The 14524-nt window shown below is 36.2% G+C and overlaps 1 protein-coding gene across 2 annotated transcripts in view; it reads left to right on the forward strand.

Annotated features, from left to right (window-relative positions):
* The window catches only part of DIAPH3 (diaphanous related formin 3), a 508311-nt gene that overhangs the window by 222123 nt on the left and 271664 nt on the right, over positions 1-14524 (forward strand). For both annotated transcript variants that reach the window (XM_039247287.1, XM_039247286.1), the window contains one exon: positions 8816-8911. In XM_039247287.1, coding sequence (XP_039103218.1) covers positions 8816-8911 — 96 coding nt within the window. The remainder of the gene's footprint in view (positions 1-8815; positions 8912-14524) is intronic.

Raw genomic sequence — 14524 nt, forward strand, 5'->3', positions numbered from 1 at the left:
TATGTCTGATCACACTTCTTTTCTCAAGGTATAGATAATCACTCTGGCCATTCTGATGAATTTCTGTCTTTGTTTTCCTCATCCTCTGACACACCAGGGATGGTCTGCTCACTGTGTAGTATGGCGTTACTTCTTATCTGTTAGTTAATAAAATTTATTGTTACCTTTTCTATTCCCAAGTTGCTTAGCACTGTGTGTACAAATACTAATAAGTTGGCTTATTAAGTCTTTCCATTCTACAGCATGCTAGATATCCTGAATCACCTATGTCTCCTCATTTGGATTTAATCCTCCTTTTAAATTAGGAGTGTACACTGAGTTCTCATTCTTTTTATATTAAGTTTTTCCCCCTTTAGCACATTCTCTGGTGTATGCATTAGCATGCCATGCATTAACTTTTAGAGTCTTTGCTCTGTAATTCCTTTTAGCAGGGATATATTTTTACATGCTAACATCAGCTGCGGATATATGTGTGTAGGTTGCACTGGCAAAAATAGTAGTTGGTAGAAAAATTGTATTATATGAGTACATGTATTATTCCATGACTGAGAAACCACATTTAAGAACAACTCCTAGGGGCGGGTACCTACAGTGGGGAGACTTTGAGGATACATAATTAAAAAATTAAAAAAAAAAAAAAAAACAAAACAACGTTGTGATATTTTTATGAATTGTGATGAACCAAGAAAGATCAGGTGACACTGGGCCTCCATGGTTTTTGAGCTGAAATTTTTTTAATGTTTGTTTATTTTTGAGAGAACGAGAGAGAAACAGGGCATGAGCGGGTGGGGGGTGGAGTCAGAGAGGGGGAGACACAGAATCTGAAGCAGGTTCCAGCCTCTGAGCTGTCAGCACAGAGCCTGAAGTGGAGCTCAAACTCACAGACAGAGAGATATGACCTGAGCCGAAGTTGGACACTAGGCCAGCTGAGCCACCCAAGTGCCCCTGGGCTGAATTTTTAACTGTTGCCTGATTTCCTTTAGTTTCCCCTCTGACACCTTTGGTCCATTTAATCAAAGCTCATGTCAGTTTGTAACTAAATTAAAACATTTAACACCAAGATACGCATGACAAACAGACCTGACTGACTAGGTTATTTTTCTCCCCAGTGCGTGACTTATTAAAACATTTTGTTGCATATGTGAATTTGAAGGATATTGATATTTTCTTTGGTTTGAGCTCCTGTTTTTCTCTCAGTCTTAGTTATGAGGGAGTGTTTACACACAAAAGGACCTCACGAACATGATTTATTTAGTCTGTAGTGTTAATACTTTGAAATGAGCAGAATTGCTAAGTTCTGTGATTGCAAAAATGTCCTTAGGGATTTTTTTTCTTTTAATTTCTGAGAGAGAGAGAGAGAGAGAGAACACGCGCAGAGGAGGGTCAGAGAGGGGGAGACACAGAATCCGAAGCAGGCTCCAGGCTCTGAGCTAGCTGTCAGCACGGAGCCCATCGCAGGGCTCGAACCCACGAACCGTGAGATCATGACCTGAGCCAAAGTCATGGATGTTTAACCGACTGCGCCACCCAGGTGCCCCGAGATGTAGCAGTTTTTATAACCTGTCTTGATCAGTTTGTTATTTCATATGGGAGTAAAGAGGGAGGAAACATACTTTTTGGTCAACTCTGTTGACTTCATTTTGAAGTATGTTTCAAGTTTTTATAAAGAGTATTCCCGGGGCTTTAATGATTCTTTTGTACATGCAGTAGTGATTAAAAAAAATAATAAAACATTAAAAAAATTAGATATAGCTCTAACTGAAGATTTGTGAAAAAGTGAAATCCTCCCTGTCTGTGTAAGATTTGAGTTATAGAGAAAAGTCCTTCAAGACTATTTGTTTAATGACATTGGTCACCATTTTAGAATGTCTTATAAAGAGAAATATGCATGTGTTTGCTACACTTTTGATGATTGCTGTAGTTGAAATAATCTATTACTCAGTATTTTAAAATGTTAGTGCACTAGCCGGTCTTCTTCTTCTTCTTAGCCTGAAATTGCCAAGCAGACATCTCTTTGCTAGTAAAAGACTCTGATTAGTTACGGCAGTCATATATTAATATTTGAATAGAAAGATAGCCTATCTGTTTCTGTGTTTATTTTCTGTGTAGTTAGGTACATAGTCATTTATTTATGTGCCTAGAAATACTAAAACTGGGTTTGACAGATCAGATATGACTAAAGCTATTTATACTATTAGGGTTTTCAATACCAAAGCATTTACTTTGACATTTTGCCAAGGGGGTATTGCCAACTTAAAAAATAATTCATTCCAAGTTTTCACTTTTCTTCTATATATTCCATATCTTCTGCCTTCAAGCTGCCTAAATCTTCTTTGAAATAATATTCTCCTATCACAGGCACCAGTAGTGGTAACTCTCAGAAATCTATTTTCCTTTCCCAGCTATTAGATTATCCTCAAATTCTGACGCTTGAGATTTTCAGGTCTAGTCTATTCACAATATGTTGCTGGGTAACTGAATCGCATTCAGTTAGCTACCCTTTGAAGAAGTAGTGATGGGTGAATTCTTATTTTTTCCCTTTGGAACTATATATAATTTTCCATAGTGTTAAATCCTGTTCGTTGTACTCAGGAAACCAAGCATTTCTCTCTCCTCCCCCAGGTCCATTCACTTTCCCACTTTCTCTCCTAGTGAACATGGTCAGCAGGGAAAAATTCTATCACGTGTCAATGAAAAGCTTAGAGAGTTTGCTTTTTCTGACATGCTGGGTTGCAGACTGCTGTCCTCCTGTGGAGTCCCTGCCTCAGAGGCTGCTCCTAGCCTGTGGTGTAGTGGTCAGTGCCCTGGTCCAAGAGCCAGCCGCCCCCTACCCCGTGGTGTAACGATGTGCAGGTAACTCATATACTCTGTTCTCAGGTACAGTACAGTAAGTACTTCATCAGTACAGTAAGGTGGTTACACTTCATATTCAAGGACTGTCCTTCCGAAATCTGGACCATATAAAATCTTGATAACTTTTATTAGCCCCTTAGAATCTCGGCAGTTAGAAAGCAAGAAGAAAAACAATTGCAATTAAAGCAAATTATCTTGACTTTATAGATGTCTTCCTGCCCCTACCTTTTACCCCACGTGAAGACTGTGCTAGGCCTCAGTTGTCATTTCCTAAGTCCATGACCTGGGCGTGCTTTATTCCTATAGTTGAGTTGATTTTATTGGCTTCTCTCAGTGTCAGAGAGAATGCATATTCATTCTGGCACATGTCCTCTTATCCTCTCAAGGCTAGTGTAATCTAATGAACGAAGGTAATTTATTGTGAACATCTAACATGTACAATTTAAAAGCATTTGTGCTAAATGAATACTAGAAAAAAATTGAAATGTGTAGTATTTTACAAACATACTGACATGAGATACATTCCAGGAAGCACCAATAAAAAAGAAGAAACAATTACTCGTAGCATTCATTGACTTACAATACTCCATTATGGAAAGAGAAATCTGTGGTATTATCTTTTGTGTGGTATTACCTTAGTGGAGACTAGCTGCTTACACAGCAAGAACTGCATATTCTAGAATTTTTTTTGCAGTGGTAAAATAATGTGTGATAGAATACGTGAATCTCATTCTTGAAAAAAGATTCCATTTTAATCAATCTGATTAGAACATAATGCAAAATGAACTGGAATAAACTGTATAACCATGTGCCATGGAATTATGATTTTTAATGGAAAAAAACTTAGTATGAAAGCAAAGATCGTGAAAGGAAATTTCTTTATATAATTTTGCTGCTATTTTTGAACTTTGAAAATAGAAAAAGAATAAAAGGGGAAAATGTAATTAAAAAAGACTTTTTTAGTTCATGGCTCTTGGCAACATAGAAAGTTTTGTCATCTTTGACTTCATTCTGACATAAAACCCTCATAAAATGCAGCATATGCTGTGTTAGTGATCAGAACCATTTTTGAACAGTATTAATCTTCTGTTGGAAAATGTCATTTTACACAACATCTCTAGGAAATAAGATTAAACACAGACCTCTAATGGCAAAAAAGCTAGATCACAAGTACAGATGGCAATAATAGTTTGACTTTATTTTTCAGAGTTTTATCTTACACTTGAGAAAATCTAGTGTTTTGGTGAAAGTGTTTTTTTATAATAGCTTAGAAGAAGAGCTCTACTTATGAATGGGAGGAGTCCAGAATGTGCTCTCCTAGTGGCTCGTGAGCTGTGGTTAGGGACTCTGATTCTTGTCCCTTATGTCCTTGTCACTGCGGAGGCTGAGGGAAGGTTACAGGAAGGTAATTATTATCCGATTGCCTTCTCACAGCTCCTCTTACAGGTCTAGTGTCCACAGATCTTTCATGAGGGATGTAAGCCACGCTGAGGTTCTGCAGTGGGGAGCTGGTGGAACTGGGGTACAGGGCCTAATTGGGGATGCCAAGCCTGAGTTCCCCCTCAGGACCCTGCACTCTGTCCTGGCTTGTGTCTCACAGAAATGATGTCAACATAGGTCAATGAAATAGGAACTAGGGTATGAACTTTATTTCCGCTGAAGAGCCTCCTTGGTTTTTACTCCTCCTGAATGCATCTTTATCATTGTTGCCAACATTTAGATCCTGCTTTATCAGGACCTTTGTGTAAACATTTTCACTGCTATTACACTGATTTGAGGCTGCCTATTATTTGGCTTCATTTTATTTTTTCAACCTCACTTTTAAATTTTTTTCCCCCATGGTTAAGATTTTATCCAAATCAGTCACCTTGGCTCCTAGAGTGATTATCTGATTTCTACTGTTGTTGTTGTTTTTAATCCTTTTGTTCTTTTTATAAAGCTTTACTACTTCATATTTCTTTGTCTATATTCTGCTAACTATTTCAGTTACATCTTTTCCCAATCATCCTTTGCCTATTTGGTAATAGGAGAAAAACCATAATTTCATTGCATTATGGGAATGCTGATACATTAAACTCAGTAAGAGTCTAATTTGTCATTTTTATGGAAAGGCAGAATTAGTTAAAATTATTTCAACCTCTGATTTGGAGATTGAAGTGGTCAAGACTACTTGGTTATCGCCCCCTCCCCCACTTTTTTTTTTTTTTTTTTAATGTGACACCTAACATTTTGAAACTAGTGGAAGGAATATTGGCAAGAAAGTCTTGTGGTCACTCTTTTATCAGATCCACTGCTTGAAGTTTCTTGCCCTTAATGTTCTTTTTCTCACTGTAATTATGGCGATAGCAGTCGGATGAGTATTGAGGAGAATCATGCGAGCGATTTCAACAGTGTTCACTGTGACGCCTACTAGATGGTCAGAACACGCTTAAAATTAAGTTATTAGTTTGACTTTTTACAAAATAGGCTAGAAATTTTTTCAGAATGTCAAAGGAAATTGGTGTTGAGAAATGAACTGATTAAAAAAATTCTGGACTTTTTTGCTGATGAAGATAAGAAAAATGTACATTTTCTAAAAAGTAGAGGATTGCTATTTGGTCAGGTTAAGGAAAGGAAGTCTACTAACATAATTTTTATTAGCCTTCACCTGAAAAGTTGAAACCTTTGGTCTTGTTCTATTAGTTAAATACTAGGAATGAGGTGACAAGAGTGTCATTTTTGGTGGCAACTGGAAAATCTATGACAGTAAATGGACTAACTGGTGGGGCTGTTCCCTGTATCTTCATTCCAGATTTCCCTTTTCCACATTTGTACATACAGCCCCCTCTTGTACATGACTGTGTGGATGTACAAGAGCTTCTCAAACAGGACACATTTAAAACTTGAGTTTTTAAAGCTGTTTCTCATTTCTTGCTGAATTAAATAAACACCATTATCATCCACCTGGTTACCCTGGGTGCCCCGGTCTTTTTCCTTTTGTGTGCAGGTTCACACATACAAGCCCACAAGCCTACATCCCACAGATATTTACTGAACACCTGCTATGTATGGTCCAGACCTTACTCTTGGTGCTAAGGATGTAATGATGAACAAAGTGTCTACATTTTAAAAGACTATTTTTGGAATGAGGGGAAGAAAGATAAATGTTAAATTTATAGTATGCAAGGAGTAAGTGCCTTGGGGGAGAAATACGTATAATGATGGTGAAAGGGAATACTGGGTGGGGTTGCTGTTCCATAAAAGGCAGTAAGGGAAAGGAGGATTCTTTTGCTGCTTTGTGGTGAAAAGATTGTGGTCGGTCAAACCAGGAAGTAGGTGATGAGTTGAAGGCAGTTATGAACCAGGTGAGAAAGGATGGTAGGAAAAGTAGTAGCCCGGGAGATGGTGAGGAATGCTTATCTTAAGGAACATGTTTGACTTAGGTTGATTGATGGTTGCATATGATTTGGAGGGAATGGTAGAAAATAGGATGACTTCAAGGTTTTTGAGTTCAGCAATTGCAACAAGAGCATTCCAATTTTTTGAGATGAGAAGAGCAGGTATGGAGGGTGTGTGTATGTGTGCGCGCGCACGCGCTTCGTTTTGGACATGTTACATTCAAGGTGACCATTAGACATCCAAGTAGAGATGTTAAGAGCAGGCACCTGGGTATTCAGTCTGGAATTCAGGAGACAGATGTGGGCTGGATTCTGCTTTTGGAAATCATACCTTCTCTTCATCCCAGTTTCTGCTGCTGTAGGTGAGGGCACCATTTTTTCTCCTTTGGATTTCTGTAACTCCCTCTGTCTTGACCTCCTACCCTTAAACTTTCGCCACTCTTTCCATAGCCTGAGTTTTCTCTAAAATACCATCCTTTTGATGTTTGTCACATACTTAAATCTCAGTGGCTCCTCGTTGTTTGGAGGATAAAATCCAGACTTCTTAACCTGGCTTAAAAGGTCTTGCATGATGTGGTCCCTGCTTAGTTTCTGGTGTCATTTACTTCCACTGAATAGTCTGTGCTCTTACTGTTCTCTCTTCTTTCTGTGCACTTCAAGTTCTTGCACCTTTAGATCTTCAAAAACTATCCATTATCTGATCCTTCCTCCTCTCACCCCAAAATCTTCTCTCCTGCCTAACTCCTTTTCCCTTTCAAGCTTTTGATTAGGTATCATGATTAGGTATTATTTACTACATGAAGACTGTCCCTGATAAGTATGGGTTATAGGGTTATTCTTTATTTGACTGTGGTTATTACCAAAAGTTTACAGATATATCCATGCATTGTAATTGACATTTGCTTTGCATTTACCACAGTTGGTGTTTAAATTCTGTGAGGCCAGGATGTCTCTGTTTTGTCTAACAATGTATCTATATTGCCCAGGGCAATCCCTTTTAATTGGTGCTTAATATTTATTCCAATGAAAGTATAAATAAAGTTGCTGATTATAAAACATGTATGCAAAATTCAGCATAGTTTTTATATTCCAGCAGTAACTAGTTACAAACTAGAGTGGAGAAAGGTAGAATTCACCACTCCCTCCACTCCCCATCCCCATACTTAAGAGTATAAATTAGATATACTTAGGACACCTAACACTAACAGTGAGTATATAGGTTGCCTACGAAGATCACTGTGCTGAGTTGAATAATTATAAACAGGTGTCATGTTGATGACTGGGGAGTTTGAAAAATTGTCAACATATCAGATCTCCTTGAATCTATTTATAAAAGCCTTGCAAGTCAAATGCAATTCAAATGAATTTTATTTCTGGAACTTTTGAATTACTCTAAGGTTCATGTGGAAAAATAACTGAGTGAGGAAAGAAAAGAAAATGTAGAAAGAGAAGAAATGATTTGAACATACAATTAAAAAAGATATATCATGCAGTGCTTAAGACAATGATGATAACACAGGAGTGGTACTTAGATCAATGGAACAGAATAAGAAACTCAGAAAAACAAATATGGGATAAAGTGTAATATAAAATTGGTTGATAAACAAGATTGATTATTAATAAAATGATAGAGATCATTAATATTTAGAAAAATATAAAATTTGATCCCTGTTTCATATATGTAACAAAATATACAACAGTTTTTTATATAAAAATAACAATTATAATGTGCCCTCTTATATATTTGAGGATTCTTTTAGAAGCATCTTTCCCCAATATTAGTGATTTATTTGTACATGTCTAAAACACAGTGCTCCATTATTCTTTGTTATCAAGATCCTAATTTTGTAAGATGATTGGCTTTGACCAGAGGAGCTATCCACAAACACAAAAGAGAAGAAAGATGATAGGATCACTCATAACTCTTAACTTTGACTATTATTTACCTTGCTGTAGGGACAGGTCATAGATTGTCATTTAGCATGATGCGTTTTTTTCCCCTCTAATTTTTTTAATAAGGAGAGGAAGTTAGATGAATTTATTGATTTTAAAACACTCAGATAGTAAGCTACGTATCAAATTTTGACTTGTTTTCAAACATTTGGAAAACAAATAATAAACCATCTACTCTTCCAGTTTAGAATGAGCTACATTTTTATATAAGCACAGTATATGAGACAGAATATAGCTGTGTGTGTTTGCTTAGTACTCCTAGAGCTAACTTCTTAACTTACCCTAAGTGTAACTCTGTTTATTTCTGTAATTGTGTGCTGTATACTGTTCACATGAGCCAGGTGTACTTGTTGTTATGCCCGATGGTATCGTTTTCCATAATGTACATCAATTTTATTTTTATTGTTTCTGTTAGACCTTCACATATTTCCTCTTCACGTATCTTACTCTCTTTCTAGCCGAAGAACCACCAGTGCCTATCTGAAGCAGTTTAGGCCCTGGGATGTCTATTATTTTTATAACCATGTTATTTAAAAGATTTGCATCTTTTTTATGTTCTGTGATAATAGTTCACAACCTGTCCTTTTGCTGCTGAATGCCTTACTGACATGGATCTATTCTTGCTTTTACAGAGAGGAGAGAAGAGGAAGATTTGGAAGAGAAGAAAGCTATTAAGAAAAAAATTAAAGAGCTTAAATTTTTAGATTCTAAAATCGCCCAGAACCTTTGTACGTATCAAACTTCAGTACTATTACATTAGCAAAACACTGGAGGTGGTTCCTTTAAATTATTTCATTTTCTTTATGACTTGATTTACACTTTATGTTATTTTAATATTTTATTATTTGCATAATAACTTCAAAGATCATTCCTTTAAGCAATTTATGGGTTAAATTCTTCCAAATATAATGTACATTAGGAGAAAAGCTAAGGAAAGGATTTAGAATAAAAGTATATCTTCTACAACTGAAAAAAAAAGGCTACTCTTTGTCTAAGCATGTAAATAACTAGGAATTTAAGTGACCACATCATATTTAAAAAATAGTAGTGGATTATTTCTTTTATACCTCTGAATCTCTATTATCTTTGATACTTGATCATATACAAAAGAGGTTGGAATATTAATGAAAATTAGGATGATGAGAAAAATGAATTCCATTATCCCATCTGAGCAGTTCAAAGCCTTTCCTCAAAAGTAATGACTGGAAATATTTTAGATTTAATTACTGCTACAGGAGCTAAATACTTAGTATAGAATTGTCTTTCTGACTCAATTACTATGGGAGAAGAGGGCAAAGAATTTTGCTTCTAACTCATTTCTAACTGCAACTTAAATGCATCAAAGATAGTTTGCTTGGAACTGAGATAATAGGATATGTATATGTTATTTTCTGATATTACAAGAGGGATACAATGTGGAGAATCTAGAGGCATGAAAAGTTAACATGGCTTTTAGTCTGCCTTTCAATTATTACATGCCTCAAGAGAGCTTTTAGCAAGTATTGGAACAAAAATTCTTTGAGAGGATAAAGATCCATGCTATTGATTAAAGAGGGAATTATGTTAGAGGCAGTACGTGTGAAAGACAGAGTTGATGTTCCTTTTGTGAAAGTTTTGGGATCTCCTTCCTTTCCTGCTTACTCTGACAGAGAGCCGTCTCTTTACTGCAGGATAGGTAGGCCAGGATCCCCATGGATAGTGTGTAGACATTAAAGACATTGGCCAAGATACTCCTGTCTGTTTCTGGGACACAAGTTGACACCTTTGAAGTTAGATATCATCATGTGACTTGCTTGGACCAATGATAGTGTAAGTGGAGATGAGATAGCTTTTATGTAGGAGCATTTATTGGTGGTATGAGAAACTCCAGTGAACTTTCCCCTGTACCCAGTATGGCGGTTACAATGGTGTCTGTCACCCTGACGAGAACATCGTAAGTAACAGAGCTCTGTCTTTTTGATGTGTAATGGACATGTAGTCTGAATTAGAGATAATTTATGTGTATGTGTATGTGTGAGCATAATTAGACTACTGAGATTTTGGGGACTGTTACATGATACAGATATTTCAGAGACGTTCCCCCATAAAGGAGTATTGTCTAACTTCAAAGCATTATTAATTTAGATAGTGACAACAAATTCTGTTATCTGTGATGTGAAAGAGATTTTCCTCAAAAGTGTCCATGACCAGAATTACAAATTCCTAGTCTTGACTCTAAACAGCCTTGTTAGTGTTCCTGGAGAAATACCATTTTACATGGATCTTTTTTTTTTTTTTTTTAATTTCAAAGGAAAGAGAGACAGAGTGAGCAGAGGGTCAAAGAGAGAGAGAGAGAGAGAGACAGGGAGGGAGGGAGAGAGGGAGGGAGGTCGGGGAGAGAGAATCCCAACCAAGCAGGCTCTGCACAGTCAGCATGGAGCCTGATATGAGGTTTGACATTAGGAACTGTAAGGTTCCTGAGCTGAAGCTGAGTTGGATGCTTAGCCAACTGAGCCATCCAGTTTGGTTCCTTTTAAATAGAATTCTTTTTAGATGGGTCAGCCATGATAAGTTAGCTTATCCATCCATAAGTTAGATATCCATCTCAAGGTTGAATAATTGACTTTAGCATTATTTACATATGACAGAACATGTACTAAATGGGATTTCAAATTTAATTGCAATGGTTAATAATTATTGATTGCCTTTATGTGCTAGTTCTACATTTGGCTCTTTTTGTCTTTACTACAACCTTATCACATAGGTCGTAGCATTGATGTTGCAGATGGTTATAGCAGTTCAGTGACTTGAATAAGGTTGCCTGTTTTGAAAACAATAGGTATAGGGTATAGTATTCCTGTTTAAAGATTTAAAAAAAAAAATCACATTGTCATGGAGAAGGATATTGTTTGTCTTTTTTGCTTTAGCTGGAGGATATATCTCCATTCATTTCATTGTTAAACACATTTTAAAGTAGAAGATTGAAAAGTCCAGAATTTATACCATTCATATTATGATGTAACCCATTCCTGGATTATTCCTGCCCTCTGTGATTGTAGCAAGTGTTATGATTTAAGCTTTAAGAAGCTTTAGCAACCTATAATCTTGACCATAATTATAACCTGATTCACAGCTGGTTTTTGTCTATGAAATTCAAAGTCTTTTGAGATACTGAATTGTGAGAAGAGTCTTGCCACTTAGAAATCTGAGATACTTTCTCTTAGATTGCGCTTAACTGAAATTTTGAGGAAAGCATCTCAAATCTACTTTTATTTACCTATTTATTCACAAGTGTATTAGGTTCCCTATGTTTGCGTTCAGAAACATTTTGCAGAGACCCTGGGCTGAGCATAATAGATAGAATTCCAGCCACTGTAGGATCAAGAGAGGCCTCAGGAATTTTACAAGGTTCATGTGCTTTACCAGATTTTTGGACTATTCGAGCTATGAACCTATGAATTTAATGTAAAGGTTTAAATATTTATAAGTTCCCTTGAAGAAAACATGTGTGACTGGTTCCAAAATCTGCACACGTTACGCTTCTTCACTGAATCCCAAGCTTCCAGTGGGATCTATATAGCCACATTTTAAAGGCTAAGATGTATGTTAGTAAAAGTACTCACTTTAATGGGTCTTTTGGAGGCTTTAAATGTAGTATCTCCTATTCTCAGTGACTTGTAATTTGTTTTTTAAAAGTCTGTGCTTGTCTTCTGAATTGTGTGTTATACGTTAGGCCATTTTCAACTCTTCTCTCCTCTTTTTGCCCTTAGTTAGAGCAAATGTTTGCCAGAAACTTTATTCGTAAACTATATTAAAAAAAACACAGTTCCGTCTTAATAAATGTAGGTGTTTAATATGCATGTTATTTTAACTGTAGAGTATTAATACCTGAAGGCAGAGGATGAATTACAAATAGAGAAGAAAGTAAAGGAACAAATTATGTCCATCCACACAGTAAACTCTTGTGTTAACATTTTTATATAGTTGTTACTATATTAGTTATGTATATTGTGTGATTTACATTTGTTTCTATTATTAATTACATAAATGTGCTAGTGAGATCATAGAAGGCTTTTATCTGCAGTTTTGTTTTGTTTTGTTTTCATCTTCATGACCGCCTACACTTCTGACAGCAGTTGTTAAGTGTGGGGTTCCCCAAGACCCCTCTTAAATATGATGGTTTACTGCAAGGGCTCACAGAACTGAGAGCTCTTTGATTCATGATTAAAAGGTACAGATTAAAATCAGCCAAGGGAAGAGGCACATGGGGCGGAGGCCAGGAGGGTTTGGAGCATGAAGGTTTCAGCCATGGACAGCTCTAGTTTCTCCCAACAATGACGTGAAATAATACTCACCAATTATTGCCAACCAGGGAGGCTCACTTAAGCCTTGGTATCCAGTGTTTTTACTGGTTCTTGGTTTTGGGTGAACTTTTGTGTGACTGATCTTAGTTTTCAGACCCTTGAGAAGACAGGTTAATACTGTGTGATCCAAAATCCCCTCTGTAAGTCACATTATAATAATAATAGACATAGACTGTCTAGTGTGACCCAGTGTCCCCAGTAAACAAAGATACTCTTATCAGGCAGGACATTCCCAGTGCTTTTGAGAGTAGCTCCCAGGAGCCAGACCTCACTTGATTAAGCTTAATCTGTTACCACACAGTATGCCGCCTTTTTGCCCCCATGCATATTCATTTAGAATTATTTTAATTGTTTTTGTTATGACATATTCTCAGAGAATATATAAAATGTATGTTACATTTAATGATATAAATCAAAAACCTTCAGCTAAAGAAATAGAACAGGACTCATACTTTAGAGACTTGTATATGACCTTTTCTAATTTTATATCCCTTCGTATGAGAAGTGTTATTCGTTTAAGTCTTGGTTTAAGTATTTTGCTCCTTTTCTTTAGAGTTTTACCAACCATGTACATACTCCTAAATAAGTTGTTTAGTTTTTGACTGACTGAATTTTATATATACAAAATCATATTATATTAATGGATCTGGCTGTAGAATATTCATCTTTACTGCTTTTTTTTTTTTTTTTTTTAAACACATTCATAGAGTGTTATTCATTTTACCCTTGACTGACTTCTGGGTTGTTTCCCATATTTGGTGGTACTAAGGCAAGGTGTGGCAAACTGTGGCCTTTAGGCTAAATCTTACCCATTGCCTGTTGGTTAAAACAGCCTACCAGAGCTTAGCCAGGACATTTGTTTACATATTGCCTGTGGGTGCTTCTGTGCTACAATAACACAGTTCAGTAGTTATGACAGAGCCCCAGTAGCTTAGAAAACCTAAAATAATTGCTATGCAGCTCTTAGCAGAAAAAGTTAGGTGACTCCTGCTCTAAGTATATACCTGTTCAGTGTTTGTACCAATTGATTGTTTGTACCATCATTGCCTGAATGTTCCTACTTCCTAACCTTACCAATGCCTCATCTTTTACAAGGTTCTAGTGTAGCTTAAAAAAAATATATATCTATATATCTATATATCTATATATCTATATCTAGATATAGATATATAGATATATAGATATATATTTAGGATTTGTTGGGCCTTCGAGTTGTGATGATTCGTGTCTCCTTATAATTCTGGAATAGTCTGACATTTTTCTCTTCATATAAGATTTCCTTCAACTCTGTTCTTTTTGTGATTTCCTTTTGCAACTCCAAGTAGACGTTTTTAAGGTATCTTTACTTCTATGTCTCTTAACCAAGTATTTTTCCATCTCTTTAAATTTGTGTTTTGGATCACTTCTTTGCCTGTGTCTCTCATGTCCTCAGTTTTGTGTTTATGTTCTAGCTAATCCATACATTGAATTTCCAATGTCATTAAGGTATGTATGTATATATTGTTTACTTTCAAGGTTTTTTCATCCTCCAAATCTTGCTTCTTTTTAGTAAGCTTTTAATTTTTTCTGCGGCCATCATATGAAACTTTCCTTGAATATTTTTTTCCTCCCAGGATTTCTGTTTTCCTTCTTTTCAGGATAGCTCAGAAATGGATTTAAGATTTACCTGCATGCACACACTTAGGTATATTTTTTTGTAGGTATTTCAGGGGTTTCTTTTTTACTCTTGAATTATAGTTGACACACAATGTTATGTTAGTTTCAGTTATACAGCACAGTGATTTGGCAGCCCTATTCCTAATGCTGTGCTAAGGGTAGTTCTTGATTAAGATCCAAAATATCCTTTTTTAGGGAGGAGGAAGTAGATAATTCAAGGGCATCTCTCCACTTTGTCATAGTGGCTGAAATATGTAAAAGTATAATTTTTTTCTCTCAGTGACTGTGCTATGCCTCAGAGTAATTTTATCCTTTGGTCTTTGTAGCAGATATTATAATCTT

This window comes from Hyaena hyaena, unplaced genomic scaffold (assembly GCF_003009895.1).
Source record: "Hyaena hyaena isolate Hyena2069 unplaced genomic scaffold, ASM300989v1 scaffold_293, whole genome shotgun sequence".
Lineage (NCBI taxonomy): Eukaryota > Metazoa > Chordata > Mammalia > Carnivora > Hyaenidae > Hyaena > Hyaena hyaena.